General features: G+C 37.9%; 1 protein-coding gene across 6 annotated transcripts in view; it reads left to right on the forward strand.

Annotated features, from left to right (window-relative positions):
• IFT80 (intraflagellar transport 80) overlaps positions 1–20,367 on the forward strand; it is a 276,992-nt gene that overhangs the window by 71,480 nt on the left and 185,145 nt on the right. For 4 of the 6 annotated variants that reach the window (XM_066241592.1, XM_066241593.1, XM_066241591.1 and 1 more), the window contains 2 exons: positions 8,980–9,062; positions 12,724–12,946. The exons of 1 other annotated variant lie outside the window; for it this stretch is intronic. In XM_066241592.1, coding sequence (XP_066097689.1) covers positions 9,027–9,062; positions 12,724–12,946 — 259 coding nt within the window. In that variant the 5' untranslated portion in view covers positions 8,980–9,026. Of the gene's footprint in view, positions 1–8,979; positions 9,063–9,863; positions 9,894–12,723; positions 12,947–20,367 lie in introns of those variants that run through there. One more of the 6 variants, XM_066241594.1, reaches the window with a different exon arrangement.

The raw sequence follows: 20,367 nt of genomic DNA on the forward strand, positions 1-20,367 counted from the left end.
TTATCCCATTCAGTGGGTTTCCTCTTTATTTTGTTGGTGGTTTCTTTTGCTGTGCAAAAGCTTTTTAGTTTGATGTCCCATTTGTTTATTTTTTTCCTGTTTCCTTTGCCTGATGAGATATACTGGTAAAAATATTGCTGCGAGAGATGTCCAAGATTTTACTGCCTATGTTTTCTTCTAGGATTTTTATGGTTTTACGACTTACATTTAAGTCTTTTATTCATTTTCAATTTATTCTTGTGTATGGTGTAAGTTGGTGGTCTAGTTTCATTTTTTTTGCATATACCTACCTGTCTAACTTTCCCAGCACCATTAATTGAAGAGACTGCCTTAACTCCATTGTATGGTCTCGCCTCCTTTGTCAAATATTAATTGATCATAAAGATGTAAGTTTATTTCTGGGTACTCTGTTCTGTTCCATTGATCTATATCCCTATACCTGTGCCAGTATAGTAAGTCCTTGAGTTAATAAACATCCTACTTTAGTACAACTCATACTATGAATGGAGCACCATGAAGGCTATTGGTAATCAATTGCAGTTGGACATCAGTGAAAATATCATAGAATTACTCAACTCTCATGGCAAAGAACTAACCAATGAAGACCTTATTGAACTAGGGCAGCAGATGATAGATAGCATTTAGGAAAGAAAACAGGGACCTAAAAACTCCAGAACTGAAAAAGCTTTCTATAGGAGAGTTAGCTGATGCTTTTCATGTCATTGAAGCAGGAATGGCAAAGTTAGAGGAACAAGATCCTGATACAGAGAGAACTCACCAAAGTTTACTGTATAGTTACCAAAGGCTTGAGATGCTAAAGGGCCATTTATGATGAGAAATACGAAAGCTCTGTTGATGCAAGAGATGCAGGATTGGCAAAAAACCAACCTCTTTTGATGCCTACTTCAAAACAACTGACTCCACCAGCAGAATTAAACCCTCTCTAACACCAGTCCCATACTCTCCAACAAGTCCATCATCTTCTGCATCATCCAAGATTGTTTAATGTTATATTTGAAAATGTCTGAGTATTTATATTCACAGAAAGTAAAAATAAATACTATGTTAAGACAAACAGCTGTCTAAGTTGCATTTAATAGGTAAATGTACCTGTTCCAACTTACATACAAATTCACCTTAAGAACAAACACTCAGAACTTCTCTTGTTTGTAACCTGGGGACTGTCTTACCAAGCTGTTTTGATTACAATGGCCTTGTAATATCAATATATAGTAGTTTGATATCAGGTCTTGTGACAACTTTGTTCTTCTTTCTCAAGATTGCTGAAGCTATATGATTTTTTGTTTTTGTTGTTCCATATAAATTTTTGGAATATTTTTTCTAGATCTGTGAAATCTGTTATTGATATTTTAATAGGCATTGCATTGAATGTGTAGATTGGTTTGGGTGTTATGGCCATTTTAATGATGCTAATTATTCCAATCCATGAACATGGTATATGCTTCCACTTATTTGTTGTATCTTCCTCGATTTCTTTCTTCAATGTCCTATAATTTTCTGAGTACAGGTCTTTTATCTTCTTGGCTAAATTTATTTCTAGGTACCTTATCTTTTTGTTGCAGTAGTAAATGGGGGTTGTTTTCTTAATTTCTATTTCTGGTAGTTCATTATTGGTGTATTAAAATGCTACTGATTTCTGAATATTAATTTTATATGCTGCTACTTTGCCTAATTTATTTATGTCACCTGTGAATAATGACAATTTTACTTCCTCCTTTCCAATTTGTGTGCCTTTTATTTTTTTCACCGTATCTTATTGTTGTGGCTAGAACTTTCAGTACTATGTTGAATAAGAGTGGTGAGAGTGGATATCCTTGTCTTGTTCTTCATTTTAGGGAAAATGCTTTTAGTTTTTTTCCCATTGAGTATGATATTGGCTGTATGTTTGTCATACGTGGCCATTGTTATATTGAGGAATGATCCCTCTAGTCCCATTTTTTGAGAGTTTTGATCATAAATAGGTGCTGGATTTTATCAAATGCTTTTTTGAATCTATTGGTATGATCATGTGATTTTTATCCTTTATTTTATGTGATGTGTCATATTTATTGGTCTGTGAATATTATTTCAACCTTGTATCTCCAGAATAAATCCCACTTGATCATGGTATGTGATCTTTTTAATGTATTTCTGGATTTGGTTTGCTAATATTTTGTTGAGGATTTTTGCATCATACTCATCCGTATTATTGGCCTGTAGTTTTCTTCTTTTGTATTGTTTTTGTCTGGTTTGGGGATTAGGATCATGATTCATACAGAGAGTTTGGTGATCCCCTTTTGAGTATTTTGGAATAGTTTGAGAAGGATAGATGTTAGTTCTTCTTTGAATGTTTTGTAAAATTCACCTGTGAATCCATTTGGTCCAGGACTTCTGTTTGCTGGGAGTTTTTTGATTACCGCTTCACCTTTATTAGTTGTAATTGGTCTATTCAGGTTTTCTGATTCTTCCTGATTCAGTTTTGGAAGATTTGCATGTTTTTAGGAATGTATCCATTTTTCCCAGGTTGTCCAATTTTTTGGCATATATTTGTGGTTGTTCATAGTGTTCTCTTGCAATCCTGTGTATTTCTTTAATTTTTTTTAATTTCTTGATTGATTTTAGAGAGAGAGGAAGGGACAGAGAGAGACAGAAACATTGATCTGTTCCTATATGTGCCCTGACCTGGGATTGAATCCACAACCCTGGTGTATTGAGATGATGTTCTAACCAAGCAAACTATCCAGTCAGGGCATAATCCTTTGTATTTCTCTTGTGTCCTATAGAATCTTTTTTTTTTTTTGTATTTTTCTGAAGCTGGAAACAGGGAGAGACAGACAGACTCCCGCATGCGCACGACCGGGATCCACCCGGCACGCCCACCAGGGGCAACGCTCTGCCCACCAGGGGGCGATGCTCTGCCCCTCCGGGGCGTCGCTCTGCCGCGACCAGAGCCACTCTAGCGCCTGGGGCAGAGGCCAAGGAGCCATCCCCAGCGCCCGGGCCATCTTTGCTCCAATGGAGCCTTGGCTGCGGGAGGGGAAGAGAGAGACAGAGAGGAAGGAGGGGGGGTGGAGAAGCAAATGGGCGCTTCTCCTATGTGCCCTGGCCGGGAATCGAACCCGGGTCCCCCGCATGCCAGGCCGACGCTCTACCGCTGAGCCAACCGGCCAGGGCCAAATCCTATAGAATCTTAATACAGACAATACTTCAGACTTCAGCAGGACTTCTAGGCCATTAAAGCTACCCCCTTTTCTTCAAGCTGGGTAGTTTTCTCATATCTATGGCTTTGAACATGATCTTTGTGTTGACAACCCTCAAACTGGTCTCATTGATATCTCCTGCTCCGTCCTTCTCCTTGACTCTAGACTTGAATATCTCTTGAATTCTTTGTTTGAATGTCTATAGGCACCTTAACCTTAACCTATTTAAAACAGAATTTTTGATATCATCTCTTCCAGCATGTTACTCCCTCAATTTTCCTTATCTTAGTAAATGGCAACCCTGTTCTACCTTTTGAAGCTTCAAAGTCATTTCCTCTTTCTGTTTAACCCAATTCATCAACAAATGTTTTAGGATCTTATTTCAAAATATATTCAGAATATGACCACTTCATATCAGTTATACCACTACTGCCTTTCTCATCCAAGCTACTTTCATCTATTTTCCAGACTTCTAGATTATTGATATTCTAACCGGCCTCCCTGTTTTCAGTCTTGTTCATCTTTGCTCTTTTTAAAAAAAATATATTATCCAGCCTGACCAGGCAGTGGCACAGTGGATAGAGCATCAGACTGGGATGCGAAGGACCCAGGTTTGAGGCCCCAAGGTAGCTGGCTTGAGCGCAGGTTCATCCAGCTTGATTGTGGCCTCACCAGCTTGAGCATGGGGTCGCTGGCTTTAGGGTGGGATCATAGACATGACCCCATGGTTGCTGGCTTGAGCCTAAAGGTCACTGGCTTGAACAAGGGGTCATTAGCTCTGCTGTGTTCTCCTGCTCAAGGCACATATGAGAAAGCAGTCAATGAACAGCTAAGGTGCCCAGTGAAGAATTGAAGAATGAAGAATATATATTATCCATACTGATACTTTAAAAATGTAAGTCAGATCATATCACTCCATTGCTCATAACCCTTCACTGGCTTCTCTGTTCATTCAGAAGAAAATCTGAAGCTTTTATTGTGGTTTTTCAAGCCCCCCTACATGATCTGTATCCCTTCTCTTCTCCCCCAGTTTCTTGCCACTCCCTTCACATAGTCTGTGTTAGCCATACTGGCCTTCATGATCTGACTTAGTCTTAAAAGCATTACTGGCTGCTGTATTTAGAAGAGTTTGAAGTAGGTAAGTGTAGGAGCAGGAACATCAGTTCTGGGCTTATTGCAATAATCAAGGCAGGGGATGATGGATTGGCTTTGGACTATGATGGACATACTGAGAAGTAGTCAGATTTGGAGTATAATTTGGTAGTTGAACTGTCAAGGTTTGCTAAACACATTTTTACGTAAGCCCCATGAATGTTGATCCATACTAGACCAGAGACAACTTATAAATGTACATGATTTTGGTAGCAAAGGCATAGTTGTTCCCATGTGCTTCCTATACAAAGTTGTGAAATAGATCAAGTTATCTATACTCAAGAAATTTCCTTTTTATTATCTCTTCCCCCTATTACCCAGTACCACTGATTAGTCAGATCCTTGGTAACCAATGCCTTTGGACAGGTAAAAAAATGCTTCAATGCAGCCCTCAAGCAGCACTGCACTTCCCTGAATTAGCCATGTTCTAATATGACTTTTTTGTTATTCCTCTATTTAGTCTCAGATCAGAGTGCACAGATCCTTCATGCAAATGATCTCAACTAAATTTGATGTTTGGGGAAGATCTTTCTGAGCAAGGGAGAATCTTCCCAGTGTTAGAATACAACATCCTCTTTTTGTAATCCCTTGGTACTTTGTTTTTGAATGGTTGCAGATTCCTTTTTCATAAAAAAACATACTGCTTTTACTATTTAGAGATTATGAGTGCTTTTGGTGAAAAATTATTCCTAATTGTTATAGATTTCATGTTTGAGGTATTTGATCTAGATTATATCATGCCTTTGTCAAAGACCTTTTAAGTGCCCTGACCAGGTAGCTCAGTTGGTTAAGAGCATTGTCCTGATATGCCAAGATTGTGGGTTCAGTCCCCCATCAGGGCACGTGTAAGAATCAACCAATGAGTGCATACAAAAGTGGAACAACAGACTGATGTTTTTCTTTCTCTCACTCTCAAAAAAAAGAAAGAGAAGGAAAGAAAAAGTATAGTTATTATGACCTGAAATTTGAAAACAAAAGGATATTTTAAATTTCTGGTTATAATTGTCTATTCAGATTTTATATATATTTTCTTCTGTGTTGTTGTTGGGCAGATAAAATGTATTATGCTCACTTTGTTAAAGATGACGCCGCCCACGTGGAGGCCATCACCCAGGTGATATTAATGTGTGTTGGGGATCGTTGTAGCCTGGGGCTTGGTTTTGGGATTAAGCCTTTCCCACCCTTTTTGATGTGGGGTGGTACAATCCAATCATGCCTCAGAGAAGTGACTCTACTAGAGACTTCCCTATTTTGTATATTGGATTAGAGGTTGTGAAGCTACAATATAAAATGAGGGCAGAACAGAGTTTGTGCTCTTGGTTCCTGAGATTATCATTAGAAGAGAGAGCAGAGGAGAGCAGAGAAAGGTCACGTGGAGGAGGCCAGGAGAAGCAGCCAAGATGGTGGAGTGCTAAGTGAGATGCCAGTTTGTGTAGAGTTTGTATCTGGAATAAGGAAGGGAGATGCCAGTTTGTACAGAGTTTGTATCTGGGATAAGGAAGGAGGTGGGGAACTGAGGAGAATAAGGCTGGTGAGCTAGAAACCTTTGATTCTAGGAAACTCGGATAAGTCACTGGCTTTGTGAGCACTGAATGTGATTGGGTTTTGGAGCCCAGTGTGTATTTTTTACTTGCCCGCCGGGTGCAAGCTAGGATTAAAGACTATGGCCCACCAGTTTGTGGCTCCGTTGTTTCTTTACCGACTGTCCGAATTCAATGCGAACCTGCATGGGCCGGGCTGCTCTGATAGTGGCCCTGGCCCTGCCTACTGGCTTTACAGTTGTCATTTCCAGAAGCAACAATTATGTGCTTTATTCTTTTCAAGTTTTTATAAGCTAGGTGGATTTGGATTATTGTGAAAATGCAGAATTTTATAAATATTCTTCTTTTCCCTTCTCTTATTGGAAGAGGTCTGATAGAAGGGAGAAAGTAGTTTTCAGAAAAATGTTGAACTCCTAGGGACCAAAAGTGTGCCTGTGAAATGTGCTGGTGAGAGATTGTTGGTCAAATGGGTTTGTAAATAAGATATATATGTTTGCTCGCTTATGACTTATATTGGGTGTGGGGGACAGGCTATAAGCAGGTTGTTGTAGCCTAAGGTTTGGTTTTAGGACTAAGCTTTTCCCCACACCCTTGACTGATTGTATGATCTGGGTGGTGCACTCTCATGAGGAATCCAATTATGCCTTGGATAAGTGACTTTGTATCGGAGACTTCCTTGTTTGTATATTGGATTAAGGGATTTTGGTTTTCTACACTATAAAGTGGGACAGACCAGGAGCTGGCTCACCCAGTTCCTGCTATCACGATTGCAGGGGCTTCCCTGATCCCTTACCCTTCATGGGAAAAGCTGGTTTTCTGCTTTTCCCTTGTCTTCTTTTGTGGTTTGCCTGTCTTGGTGAGACACCAATAAATAGGATGGCCCCCCATCCTCTGACTTAGCCATTTCTTTATCGTCTGCCCGAATCCAATGAGAACCTGCATGTGAATGGCCACGATGGCGGCTCCTGGCCTTACAGAGATACATTCTTTTCCAGGCTGCTATATGTAGTTTCATGTTTTTGAAGTTGAACAGAAATCTTTCTGAGTGACCTGGAAGAGAGAGAAGGCTTCTTACCCTAGTTGCATTCTTGTAAAGTATTGTACTTTAATCCATGGGTTACATAGAAACACAAGGGCAGGATACAGAAGAAATTTTTGAGGAGTTTATTAATTAGCCAGCTAGCTACACGGGGCACAATCCCAAATCATGTAGGGCCTCATACAGTTCTGAACCTGCTTTTCTACAAAATCAAGTACTGGTTGGGGAGGGTAAGGAGGAGTTTGTGATCCCTTTGTCCAGAGATATAAGTCACTCTTATGACTTTAGGATGGGAGGGTGAGTCCCAGTATAGGAATTCTTGATTAAGATACATAAACATTGTTTTCTAAGGTTTTCAGATAAATTCTATCTTCTTTGCTCTCTGTGTCAAGTGGCCCCAGGCACCCTTTCAGAGAATTCTAGGAATTAGCTGAACTATGACTAGATGACCCAGTTGTCCTTGTAAGCCAGGAAGCTCCTGCATTCTTCCATTCTCTACAGAAAGGAGGAGTAAGGGGGCCTGACTTTTCCTTTTTAAAATACTAATTTTAACAATTTTTGCAATTTCTTGGTACCTTATCACAGCATAGTGGCTGACCATAAAACTTCAGATTTGTTTCTGTAGTTTTAACAACTTTTTGCTCTCAGTCTAACAAATGTATAAGAAGAATAAGTAAGAAAAGGTACCAGCTGTAAATCTCCCTGCATTAGGGGGAATGAGCAGCTGTCTAAGGGTGGACTGCTGAATTCTTATGCACACTTAGCGCATCCTTTGATATACAGTAGTTAGCAGCAATTGTCTTCTTTTTGAAGAGCATTTTGTTTCATGAATTACACTTTTATTTATTTTCTTTTTAGGTTAATGATAATACTTAGAACTATAAATTGGACTCACACAATTGAGCATTTTCTTGATTTGTATTTTCTGATGACCTGGTTATTTGGGAGAGAGTTACCCTTCTTTTTCCAAATTTTATTTGTCAATTATATTGTGATTTTTATATAACTTTTACAAGGGATTTATTACCTATGCCTTAAATAACTCATATATTTTTTACATTCCCATAATGGCAACCTTAACTGTTGGGACAGTTTATCTTCCTCCAATAGAATGTAAATCCCAGATTGGACCACTAGCTTGGTGATGTCATAATATTCCTATGTGGGTTCCAGAATTAAGGCCCTTAATATCTTGGCTGTCAATTAGACCTTGGGAATTTATTCTAATGTATACAACAGAACCAACATTGATTTGCCATTGAACGGCTCCTAGTTTACAGAATCTTTTTATTTTATTTTATTTTTTATTTTTTTATAAGTTTTATTTTATTTTTTTGTATTTTTCTGAAGCTGGAAATGGGGAGAGACAGACAGACTCCCGCATGCGCCCGACCGGGATCCACCCGGCACGCCCACCAGGGGCGACGCTCTGCCCACCAGGGGGCGATGCTCTGCCCCTCCGGGGCGTTGCTTTGCCGCGACCAGAGCCACTCTAGCGCCTGGGGCAGAAGCCAAGGAGCCATCCCCAGCGCCCGGGCCATCTTTGCTCCAATGGAGCCTTGGCTGCGGGAGGGGAAGAGAGAGAGAGATAGGAAGGAGGGGGTGGGGGGTGGAGAAGCAAATGTTGCTTCTCCTATGTGCCCTGGCCGGGATTCGAACCCGGGTCCCCCGCACGCCAGGCCGACGCTCTACCGCTGAGCCAACCGGCCAGGGCTACAGAATCTTTTGATTTCACCTCAGGAAGGCTTTTAGAAATTATTTCTTTGACCAGATTTGGTGGTGTTCTGCCCTGGTAGGACTGTTTCAGACAGGATATAGAGGACCTATGAAGTCTAGCCCAAAGTCTGCCTATCACCACTTTGAAAGATTAGCACACTGACTAGTTTTCTTCCTCTTTCCATGTCTTTGATACCAGCAAGATTGAAGGTGTCTTTCAGTGTCCTTGGGGTGCTAAGATGTTTTGCTTGTTTTTAATTTTTATTTTTTGTGTACATTTATTTAGTTTTAATTTAGATTTTATATTTTCCTCTAACTTTTATTTTTACAGTGAATACAATCAAGTAGCCTTTAAAAACTGTGCTGGAAAGTGGAAACATGAGACTGAAGATATCTCTTTTAAAAGAACCAAAGCATATCCTTTTAACACTTACAGATCTTATGATCATCTTACTAGAGCATTGTTAAAAGTTTTGTTCTATTTTGTATTCTACTTAAATAATGTTTTTTTTTTTTTAATTCCTTTAATGGTAGTTAGCGAAATTGTTTTTGAAATATTTGAGATCATGTATTGGCGGTAATTCTCCAAAGCAAACTACAGTATTTGCTCTAAATCTTACTTTCAAATTCTTATTGACATTTTTCTTACTTAAGTACTATACTTAAGTACATTAAAAAATGTTTTGTTTGGTCTAATAAGATCTTGAAGAGAACCTTTTTTTTAAACCAAATAATTTCTTTGCTAGTATGATCTAGTATGTTTTGAAATGAGTTCTGCTTTATTTCTTCATATTTATGATAAAGTGGAGAACAAACTGGGGAGAACTGAGCACTCAGACCTTTATTATTTCATGTAGGAAGATGGCAATTACAAATATTTGCTCAAATGCATGAACCCTATATTTTTTCATCAAGAATTCCTAATTATGTGTCAGGAAGAAATGATAGGCCTTCTACCTTCGTTCTTATTTATGCCAGTGTTTCTAAAACTATTATCTACAGACTTTATTAAAGGTGAGGAGCCCTGGCCAGTTGGCTCAGTGGTAGAGCATCTGCCGGTGTGTGGATGTCCCAGGTTCAATTTCCCGGTCAGAGCACATAGGAAAAGTGCTTATCTGCTCCTCCACTCTTCCCCCTCTCACTTCTCTCTCTCTCTCTTTCTCTTTTCTCCCCTCCTGAAGCCATGGCTCAATTGGATTGAGTTGGCCCCGAGCAATGAGGATGGCTCCATGGCCTCTGCCTCAGGTACTAAAAAATGGCTCCAGTTACAATGAAGCAACAGAGGAATGCTCCAGGTGGGCAGAGCATCGCCCCCCTGGTGGTCTTGCTGGGTGGATCCCAGTTCAGACGCATGCAGGAGTCTGTCGCTGTTTCCACTCCCCTCACTAAAAAACAAACAAACAAACAAATTGATGTGGAAAGGGATAAGTACAGAAATTGAAAGTAAGAGGTAAAAAAAAATTTATAGCAATTGGACATGACACCATCCAAATATATTCTTTTTTTTTTTTTTTTGAGACAGAGAGTCAGAGGGATAGACAGGGACAGACAGACAGGAATGGAGACAGATGAGAAGCATCAATCATTAGTTTTTCGTTGCGCATTGCGACTTCTTAGTTGTTCATCGATTGCTTTCTCATATGTGCCTTGACCGGGGGCCTTCAGCAGACTGAGTAACCCCTTGCTGGAGCCAGCGACCCTGGGTCCAAGCTGGTGAGCTTTTTGCTCAAGCCAGATGAGCCCGTGCTCAAGCTGGCGACCTCGGGATCTCGAGCCTGAGTCCTTCCACATCCCAGTCCAACGCTCTATCCACTGCGCCACTGCCTGGTCAGGCTAAATATATTCATTTTTATAGTAATTTTATTTTATTTTACGAAATGTTCATCCGTGACAGATTTGAAATCAAGAAAAATATGCTCCTTCATCAGAGATAGAAAAGCACTGATTTAGACATTTGATAAAATCTTTTGAGTTTATATTATCTTATTTTAACATTTGAAGATATAATTCCTCTTTTTTCTACTTAAATAATTTTTACTCTTTTTTTCAAAGTGTTCCCTAGGTGTTCATGCTATATACAATAATACCATATTTAAAATTCATGCCATTTATAAGATTTTGACTATGTGCATTGTCTGCTTTGACCTTTCTTTTCAGGCTTGAAGAATAATCGTCTAATAGGAGTCTTTTTGACTTTCTTAATCTGACAGTCTTCTCATTTCTCTTATAATTTTAGACCTATTAGTTTGAAGTCACATCAAGTACATCTGATGTGTATTTGCAGCAATTTATATAACGATAATCTTAATAAATTTTATGTTTGGGGTATGATTTTGTGAATTTTCTCCCTTCCTAAGTTTTACCTAACATTCTCTCTTTCTATTTATTTTATTTTTTTATATTAAAGAATGAGCCCATTGTTCTTTATTTATTCAGAAACTTTTTTTTTTTTTTGTATTTTTCTGAAGTTGGAAACGGGGTGGGGGGAGGCAATCAGACAGACTCCTGCATGCGCCCTACCGGGATCCACCCGGCACTCCCACCAGGGGGCGATGCTCTGCCCATCCGGGGCCTTGCTCTGTTGCAACCAGAGCCATTCTGGTGCCTGAGGCAGAGGCCACAGAGCCATCCTCAGTGCCTGGACCAACTTTGCTCCAATGGAGCCTTGACTGCAGGAGGGGAAGAGAAAGACAGAGAGGAAGGAGAGGGGGAGGGGTGGAGAAGCAGATGGGCGCTTCTCCTGTGTGCCCTGGTCGGGAATCGAACCTGGGACTCCTGTACGCCAGGCCGATGCTCTACCACTGAGCCAACTGGCCAGGGCGCATTCTCTCTTTCTAAAGGTTTTACTTACCATTCTTTAGTCTGCAGAAATTACATTGGAATAATATTTTAGGAATGGTCTAGTGATATCCTTTTGTTTAGATTATATTTTCAGTTCCAGGTATTCCAGTACCATTTTATTACCCATTTATCTTAAAACTCTTGAATAATTTTTTTTGCCTTTTTGGCTATTTGTTTAATCTGTCATATTTTGAAGTAATAGAAAATCTTAAAGCATCCTAGAATAATTAAGGCACATAAACTTCTTTGAAGTGTATTGAATGCTCAGATAAGCCAATAGAAGGCACTGATGAGAACAAGAGGAAGTAAAAGGATTATACAGTAACAACAACAGAACAAACAGCTCACCTAGGGATGATCTGGTAGCATAGAAATCCCTATGTCAGCAGAAAAAAGCATCCCTTGTAAACGACAAACTGAAATGCCTTCTCTAGATTGACAGCTCTCCTAGCAAGCAGCTTGTTCTGATGGAGGAAGTGAAGGCTATTTGAGGACCTCAGTTTGTAGAAGTCCTCCTGATAAACCAGAGACCAAAAAAATGCGTTAAATAAACTAAGAATTTTAGGGTTCATCTCTCATCCAGCGCTATGCACTTTGTAGGCACGTAAATTGTAATTGAATTCTTTCCTGTATTTAATGTCAATAAGTTTGGTAAAATTTTAGTTTCAGCTGTTAAGCTGTAAGTTTTTACCTAGGCAAATTGTTATTAATAATGTGTAATTTAAGCAGATATTTTACTGTTAGATTTCAATCTTCTTTTGAGACTTGATTTTTTAAAACTTATTAAAATAATACAAGCTTATTCTAGTAACTTAAATGATACTGAAATATGTAAACAAAAAAAAAGGATAGTTTCCTTTACTCTCCACTTATCCCCTAATGTATATCCTTTCATACCTTTTGATCTATTAGATGTCTTTGAGTATTTTTTGGCCTTGTTTATGGAGTATTTTATGACACAATTTAAAAGTTTTCATATAGTCAGAGCTTTCATTTTTCTCTTTTGGCATCTGGTTTGCTTATCTTGCTTTTTATTCTTACAACTGTTTTGATTAGTTGCTTATTTTTCTTTAAATAAAATAAATATATGAACATCATAAAATTAAAACTACATTTAGAGGCTTTAAATGTTCAATCCTATTTTATACTCATTTTATAATCTGCATCTGAAAATTTATTTATTATTTAAAGTTTAAGACTTTTGTGTGTTTTATGTCTCCTTAACATGGTGACACATCAAGAATTAGTCAGCTGTGTGGGCTGGACTACTGCTGAAGAACTGTATTCATGCAGTGATGATCACCAAATAGTGAAGTGGAACTTGTTAACCAGTGAAACAAGTCAAATAGTAAAGCTTCCTGATGATATTTACCCAATAGATCTTCACTGGTGTCCAAAAAGTTTAGGCACAAAGAAACAAACTCAAGCAGAAAGCTTTGTCCTCACAAGTTCTGATGGTAAGTTTTTAATGCTGTATGTTCATCTTTTTACTAAAAGACATAATATATTAATATGACTTATGCTTTGAAGTGTTTTTACATAACTGGTATTTGTGGATCTGCATACCTTCATCCACACATTCTGTTAGTTGGTTTATTTATCAACTATAAAACTATTGTTATGGAAGAAAGTAAATTAAACTGGTGTGTCGTAGGATTGAATCTGAACCTTTGGCTTTACTTTTTCTGTGCTCTCTTACTAGTTAAACTGTCAACATTTTTGGTTTCTAATTTCTTCAAATGTAACTTTATGACATAACTATACTAAGAACATAGACTCAACACTTACTCATTTAGTAAGCTACCTTTATTTTCTAGTACATGTTAATTTCTACTTACAGAGTTGGAGATTTATTTAATTTGACCATAACTTTATTATTGGTGAGTAAAAAGCATGATTTTCAGCTTTTTAAAGGAATGTTTTAATTTTCTTAGAAATAATTTGAATTGTTTTCATCTGTATGACACTTTACAATGTCAATTAAGTGCATTCATCAGAAGTAAAAGAAACTTACTCAGCTAACACTAGGCATAGATGGAGTGTTTTGGCTCACTTAGCACCCGGGTAGATCTTTAAGCAGAGGTGCATCAGGGCCCATCCCATGTCTTGGATAGGCTCTCCCTATAAGGTATGCATGATGGCAGCCCACAGCCCAAGTCTCAGCCTACTAGGAAAGAAATATTAGTACGGAGAGTGCTTCTTTTTAAATATCTCTTGCAGACAAGTAGCAGAGAGTTCTAGGAAATTGTGGGTCACTTGCCTATCACTGAATAAATCACTTTGTCAAGAGGATGGGAGACTGAGCACAGCAGGCCACTGTGGAAGGGAAACCAAAGGAAGAGGGCCTTTGTAACCAGAATGGGGAAGGGATGTGTGCTGGGCAAGCACATCAACATTCCACCACTTTCACAGGAAGAACTTATAGTCATTTTTTAAATCTTACATTTCTTGACTAAAGGAGATATTGTGTGAAAGTACTTGTTATAGTGCCTGGTGCTTAGAAGATTGACTTTGAACCACAGCTAGAATTTAGGTTACCTTAGATAATAAAATGAAGCACTGACTTAAAAAAAAAAAAGGCTTTTAATTTTGATTTAATTTCACATTTATAGAAACATTGTAGGAGTAGTGCAGGGAACTCTTACCTATTTATCTAAATTCACTAATTGTTAACATTTTGTTTGATATTCTTTATCATTGGCTCCCCCCCCCCCATTTTTTTCTGAAAGGTTTGATAGTAGTTTACAGTTTACTTTAACCGTTAATATTTCAATGTATTTCCTAAGAATAAGGGTTTTCTGTTAAACAACCACGATACATTGATTAAAATCAGGAAATTTAACATTGATGTAATACTATTATCTAATCTACAGTTCATGTTAAAATTTTAACAATTGTCCTAATAATGTCTTTTAAAAAAATTTGTTTTTTTTCTGGTACTGAATAACATTGCTCTTATTATATCTCTCCATCTTCCTTTAATCTGGAGCAACTCCTCAGCCTTTCTTTTCTAATCCTGACAGTTTTGAAGACCACAAGCCTGTTATTATTATGAGATCTTTTAATTTGTGTCTGTTGACTGTTTTCCTCTTGATTAGATTTAGTTTATACTTTTTTAGCACCACTACTTAGGGTATCAGATTGGGAGATTTATAATGCTGGTTTGACCCATTATTAGTAATGTTAACTTTGATTACTTCAAAAGGTGTGTTCATTAAATAAATCTACTGTAAAGTTCTTTTTCTCTTTTAATAAATAATTTGTGAAAGAATACTTTCAGACTATGTAAAATTATTCTCTTCCTCCTCAGATTTCCTCCCCCTATCTTAGCATTTATTTATGAGTCTTGGCTGAATCATTTATTACTAAGATGGTTGCCAAATTAAGTTTTTAAAAATCCCATAATTCCTTCCATATTGATTAGTTGGTATTCTACTGAAAGGGAGAAAGAGTTTCCTGTCACCTGCCTATTTATTTATTTGTTTGCTTATGTAAGTTTGATTCATAGATTCTTATTTTATTCTTTTTTTTTTTTTTTGTATTTTTCCAAAGCTGGAGATGGGGAGGCAGTCAGACTCCCGCATGCGCCCTACCGGGATCCACCTGGCATGCCCACCAGGGGGTGATGCTCTGTCCATCTTGGGGCGTCGCTCTGCCGCAATCAGAGCCATTCTAGTGTCTGAGGCAGAGGCCACAGAGCCATCCTCAGCGCCCGGGCAAACTTTGCTCCAGTGGAGCCTTGGCTGCGGGAGGGGAAGAGAGAGACAGAGAGGAAGGAGAGAGGGAGGGGTGGAGAAGCAGATGGGTGCTTCTCCTGTGTGCCCTGGCCAGGAATCGAACCCGGTACTCCTGCACGCCAGGCTGGGCCGACACTCTACCACTGAGCCAACCGGCCAGGGCCTTATTTTCTTTCTTTCTTTTTTTAAAAAATTTTTTATTCATTTTAGAGAGGAGAGGGAGAGAGAGGAGAGACAGAAGGGGGGAGAGGAGCTGGAAGCATCAACTCCCATATATGCCTTGACCAGGCAAGCCCAGGGCTTCGAACCGGCGACCTCAGCATTTCGAAGTCGATGCTTTATCCACTGCACCACCACAGGCCAGGCTATTTCTTGAATATCCTGTTAACATTTATTTTTAAATTTTGATGTTAAAATTTTCCCAGATTTGGCCAGGTTAAAAGTTCCCCATTAAGATAGCTCAAATGATATTTGTGTTTTGTTTTTTTTTTTTTTTTTTTTTTTTTGCGGGGGGGTGTCTTCATCATTTTTTGAGCACTTCTTTGTTGGGATAAGATGTGGGCTCATCTTGTACTTTCCCAGTCCCAGCCCCCCAATCAGCCATTTCTCCTGTTCTTATTTTGGTGCTTAATGGTATTTAGTAACTAAGATAAGGGTGCTAGATGTGCTCATTTCAAAGGGGTGTGTTTACTTCAAGGACCTTTTAGAGGACTGAGCTAACAATTATGAATATAAATGTATATTTTAAAGTATGCGTATTAGCCATGGCTGGTTTTCTCAGCAGTAGTGTGTCAGCCCAGCGTGTGGAAGTCCCAGTTTTGATTCAAGGCACACAGGAGAAGCGACCATCTGCTTCTTACCCCCTCCCCTGCCCTCTCTTCACTTCCTGCAGCTATGGCTTGAATGAGCAAGTTGGCCCTGGGCTCTTGAGGATGGCTCTATGGCCTTAGCTGAAGTGCTAAAATAGTTTGGTTGCTGAGCAACAAAGCAGCAGCACCAGATGGGGGTTGCTGGGTGGATCCCAGTCAAGACCTATGTAGGAGTCTGTCTCTCTCCCTCCCTGCCTCTTACTTTTATTTTTATTTTTTGAATTTAAAAAACATTTATTATTTTAATTTTTTTTATAATTTTATTTTTTTAATGGGGCGACATCAATAAATCAAGATACATATATTCAAAGATCAACAAGTCCAGGTTATCTTGTCTTTCAATTATATTGCATACCCATCACCCAAAGTCAGATTGTCCTCTGTCATCTTCTATCTAGTTTTCTTTGTGCCCCTCCCCCTCCTCCTTTTCCTCTCCCTTTCCCCCTCCCCCGCCTCTCACTTTTTAAACAAACAAACAAATCATAAACATCTACAGCTATTTCTCTCTCTTTCTCCCTTTCTCCCTCTTTCTCTGTTCTTTTTCTTTTTTTTCTTTTTATACTTCTAAGTTAATTCTGATATCACCAGTTCCAATTCAAGACCATAAGGTTAATTTTAATCTTTTTCTCCATACTTGAAAATAGTGAGAAAGCCTGGCTCTTATTATTCTCAATATATTTACTCATTGGCTCAATTCTACAATGCATAGTAGGTTGTTTCAGAGTTGCTCACTGATAGTACTACTAAAAAATGAATTTTCCCCCCTAGGTAACAATCTCTTTAGTTCTGGTTTATCCTTTTGTGCTTCTTTGGGCAAAAACAAACAGATGCATCTATATTTTCTCATTTCAACTTTTTTTATTACACGGAAGGTTGCATATCATATATATTCATTTATCTTTTTTTTTAACAGAGACAGAGAGAGTCAGAGAGAGGGACAGATAGGGATAGACAGACAGGAAGGGAGAGAGATGAGAAGCATCAGTTCTTCGTTGAGGCACCTTAGTTATTCATTGATTGCTTTCTCATATGTGCCTTGACCGGGGGCCAGCAGAGCAAGTGACCCTTGCTTAAGCCAGCGACTTTGGCTCAAGCCAGCAACCTTGGGATCATGTCTATGATCCCACACTCAAGCCAGATGAGCCAGAGCTCAAGTCAACGACCTTGGTCTTTGGAACCTGGTCTTCCATGTCCCAGTTCAACACTCTATCCACTGCGCCACCACCTGGTCAGGATCATTTTTTTAAAAACTCAACAATGTATGAGGACTGACTTTTATCTGGTGAATATGAATAATAAGTAATCAGTCTTGATATTTTCTGCTATCTGTTTCCCTGAATTATTAACATAAGTTTATTGCACTTAACTAAAGAATAATTGCTTGGGTCTAGATTTCACATTGACATTATGATAGGGAAAAATCTACAATAAAACAAATGTAATTTAAAATAAAAACTTGCAAGATTAAATAAGGGAAAGCATATTTTGACTCTCAAGAAACATGAATGTTTTATTTTATTTTGGGATGCACTATAGAAGAAAACAAGTAAGATAACATGCCATAGCTAGAGTTGGGCAGAAGAGAGAACCACAGCAGAGTAGCTGAGTATTTTCTCCTACATTAGGGTGAGGAGCATCTGAGATCTTGTGGAAGAGAGGAAAAAGATATGGACTAAAGAACAGCAGTGGAAGGAAGGGTAAGACAGAAATCAGCATCCAGAAATGATAAAGAAATGTTCAGAAGAAGAAGAGAGTGGATGCCATCCAGAGGTGGTCAAGGCGTTGCCTGCCAGTTAAAGGTCTGAGGTCATTTTATATATCTGTCTTCTTAACAAATTTTTAATTGTGCAGTGCAATACCATTAACCATAAATACAATGTGGTATGTAGCAGGTCTCTAGGGCTTTTTCATTTTGTGTGATGTTAACCCCGAACTTAAAAAAAATTTCCTTCAAGATTTAATTTATTGTTCTCAAGGTTTTCTTTTCTAGTTGCCATCAATGCTCTCCTCTTAATTTTTCTCCCTCAACCCTGGCAGAAAAAGTGACTGTTTTTGAGTTCGTTCATCACTCATCCAAGTCTTTAGTTTGTCCAACCCCCTCCCTCTTCTGTGGTGTTATTGGTAATATTCAGAAAACATCCCTGGGTTCAGGGCAGATCCTGAACATAAAGGTGACTTTTACCAAGTATTTTGTCTTAGCAGTAATTCTCTCTTTATATTGTTACCTCCCTTAAAAAAAAGAATTATTTTTTAAAATTTCCCTTGCATTCTTTGCAAGGGAGCTTAGTTTTCAGAAGCACTGACTAACTAAATTGAGAGAACAAACTACTGCAAGCTCAATATACATACAGCAGTCAACAATCCTAATTCAATTGCATTTAGGTCAGTTTTTTTAAAAAAGATTTTATTCATTGATTTTAGAGAGAGGAGAGAGAGAGAGAGAGAGAGAAAGAGGCAGGTGGCAGGAAGGAATGGGAAGCATCATCTTGTAGTTGCCTCTGGTATGTGCCTTGACCAGGCAAGCCTAGGATCTTGAACCAGTGACCTCAGCGTTCCAGGTTGATGCCTTATGCGCTGCACCAGCACAGGTCTTATTACCTCTTTTTGAACACTCATGCAGTTGTGTCCCACTTTTCTTTTTAAAGGAGATATTTCTTAAACAATGTGTTAAAATATTTACATTTTAAAAATAATTGAATTATTTAAAATGCATTAGGGGAGCTGCTCTGTATGGGAATTCTGGTATAAAATCTTTTGTAAAGCCAATAAAGACTCCTTAAATTATACTTATGAAAGCTGATACTTTTATATATTATGTTAGATATCCTAAAATAACCTCAATATTCTCTTTTTAGTTAATATATTCATTTTATAATCCTACTTTAAAAAGAATTTGTGTGGTCATTTCTTTTTATCAGAAGTTAGCAGTTACTGATCTTTTGTGGCTTTTTGCAACCATCTGCCAAAACATTTCTGCTATTAAGAAGTCTGCAAAAGAGCTCGTGTGCCCTTTTCTCCTAACATCCTATTGCAAGCCTTCTCGTGTTTCCATGGACATTTCCAAGACATTTCTAACTTGAAAAAATGTGTTTCATATAACTTTAATCTAGTTCCTGTTCTTTTTATACATTTTCCTCTTTTTAGTTTATCTTTAATAACAAAAGATTAATTAAAATATTTATGTATTTTATAATCCAAATTATCTATTGTTTGTTTAATAAATTAACACATGAATTATATTGATTATATTCTCTTCCAAGCCCCACCCCTAGCAAATAATTAGAAATAAGTTAATTGATCTCTGGTTTTGATCTTGGACTTTAAAAAAGTTATAAAAAACCTGGAGAGAAGATGAACCAAAAGTTAAATGAATAATTATTGGTTTTTAGATATTTGATGTATTTTATTTTATATTTGTGCTTTACTCTGGATGTGCTATTCAAGCAATTTATAATAATCAGCCAATATGCAAAGGCCAAAGGTATTTAGGCCAAATTTATTAAATGCCAAATCTATGTAAAGAGCTGACCTTAGTTGTCCTAGTGTATGTCTTCTGTGAGGTCATAGGAAACAAGAATAATTTTAGCACTTGTTAAAAAGTTAGTATATGGAGTTTTATGATAAGAAATATCACTGACCAAAATACATAAAATATCTGAAATAGGGAATAGGTTGAAAGACAATTTCTGGATGCTTCCTTTCTAATTCAAGAGTTATTTGGTTTAATAATGAATTTATTCATTATATCCAACAATTGTTTACCATGTGGCTACTCTGTGCTATGTAATATGCTAACCTTTAGTGAAACAGATCTGAATGAAGTAAGTAACGGCCACAATATAAGCTTTCCACTTACTATATGTCATCTTTACAGTTTCCTTGCTTGAGATTTTTTTCCCCTCTTGTATTTTCTCTGTAATGTTAAGCTAATCTCATATAGAGGATAATAGTGCGGTTGAATCCAAAGTAATGATTACATTGAAAAATGATCCAGAGGTAATTATACAGTTAAAAGGAAGGTATGGGGAAAAGTAGATGGTGCTAATGATTCTAGTGGTGGTAGTGGGTGGTTGGATGAAGGAACAGGGTCAATTATTTTTGAAGTGTTAGAAAATGAATGAGAAAGAAAAGAGTATCAAAATAGACCATCTTATTTATTTATTTTTAGTTACTGGGTATGGTTACTGAATTGGTTAAATGTAACAAATACTGATTATATAAAAACATATCGCAAATAACAATATGATTAAGACATGGCCCCTGTGCTGGAAC

Source organism: Saccopteryx bilineata, chromosome 8, assembly GCF_036850765.1.
Source record: "Saccopteryx bilineata isolate mSacBil1 chromosome 8, mSacBil1_pri_phased_curated, whole genome shotgun sequence".
Classification (NCBI taxonomy): domain Eukaryota; kingdom Metazoa; phylum Chordata; class Mammalia; order Chiroptera; family Emballonuridae; genus Saccopteryx; species Saccopteryx bilineata.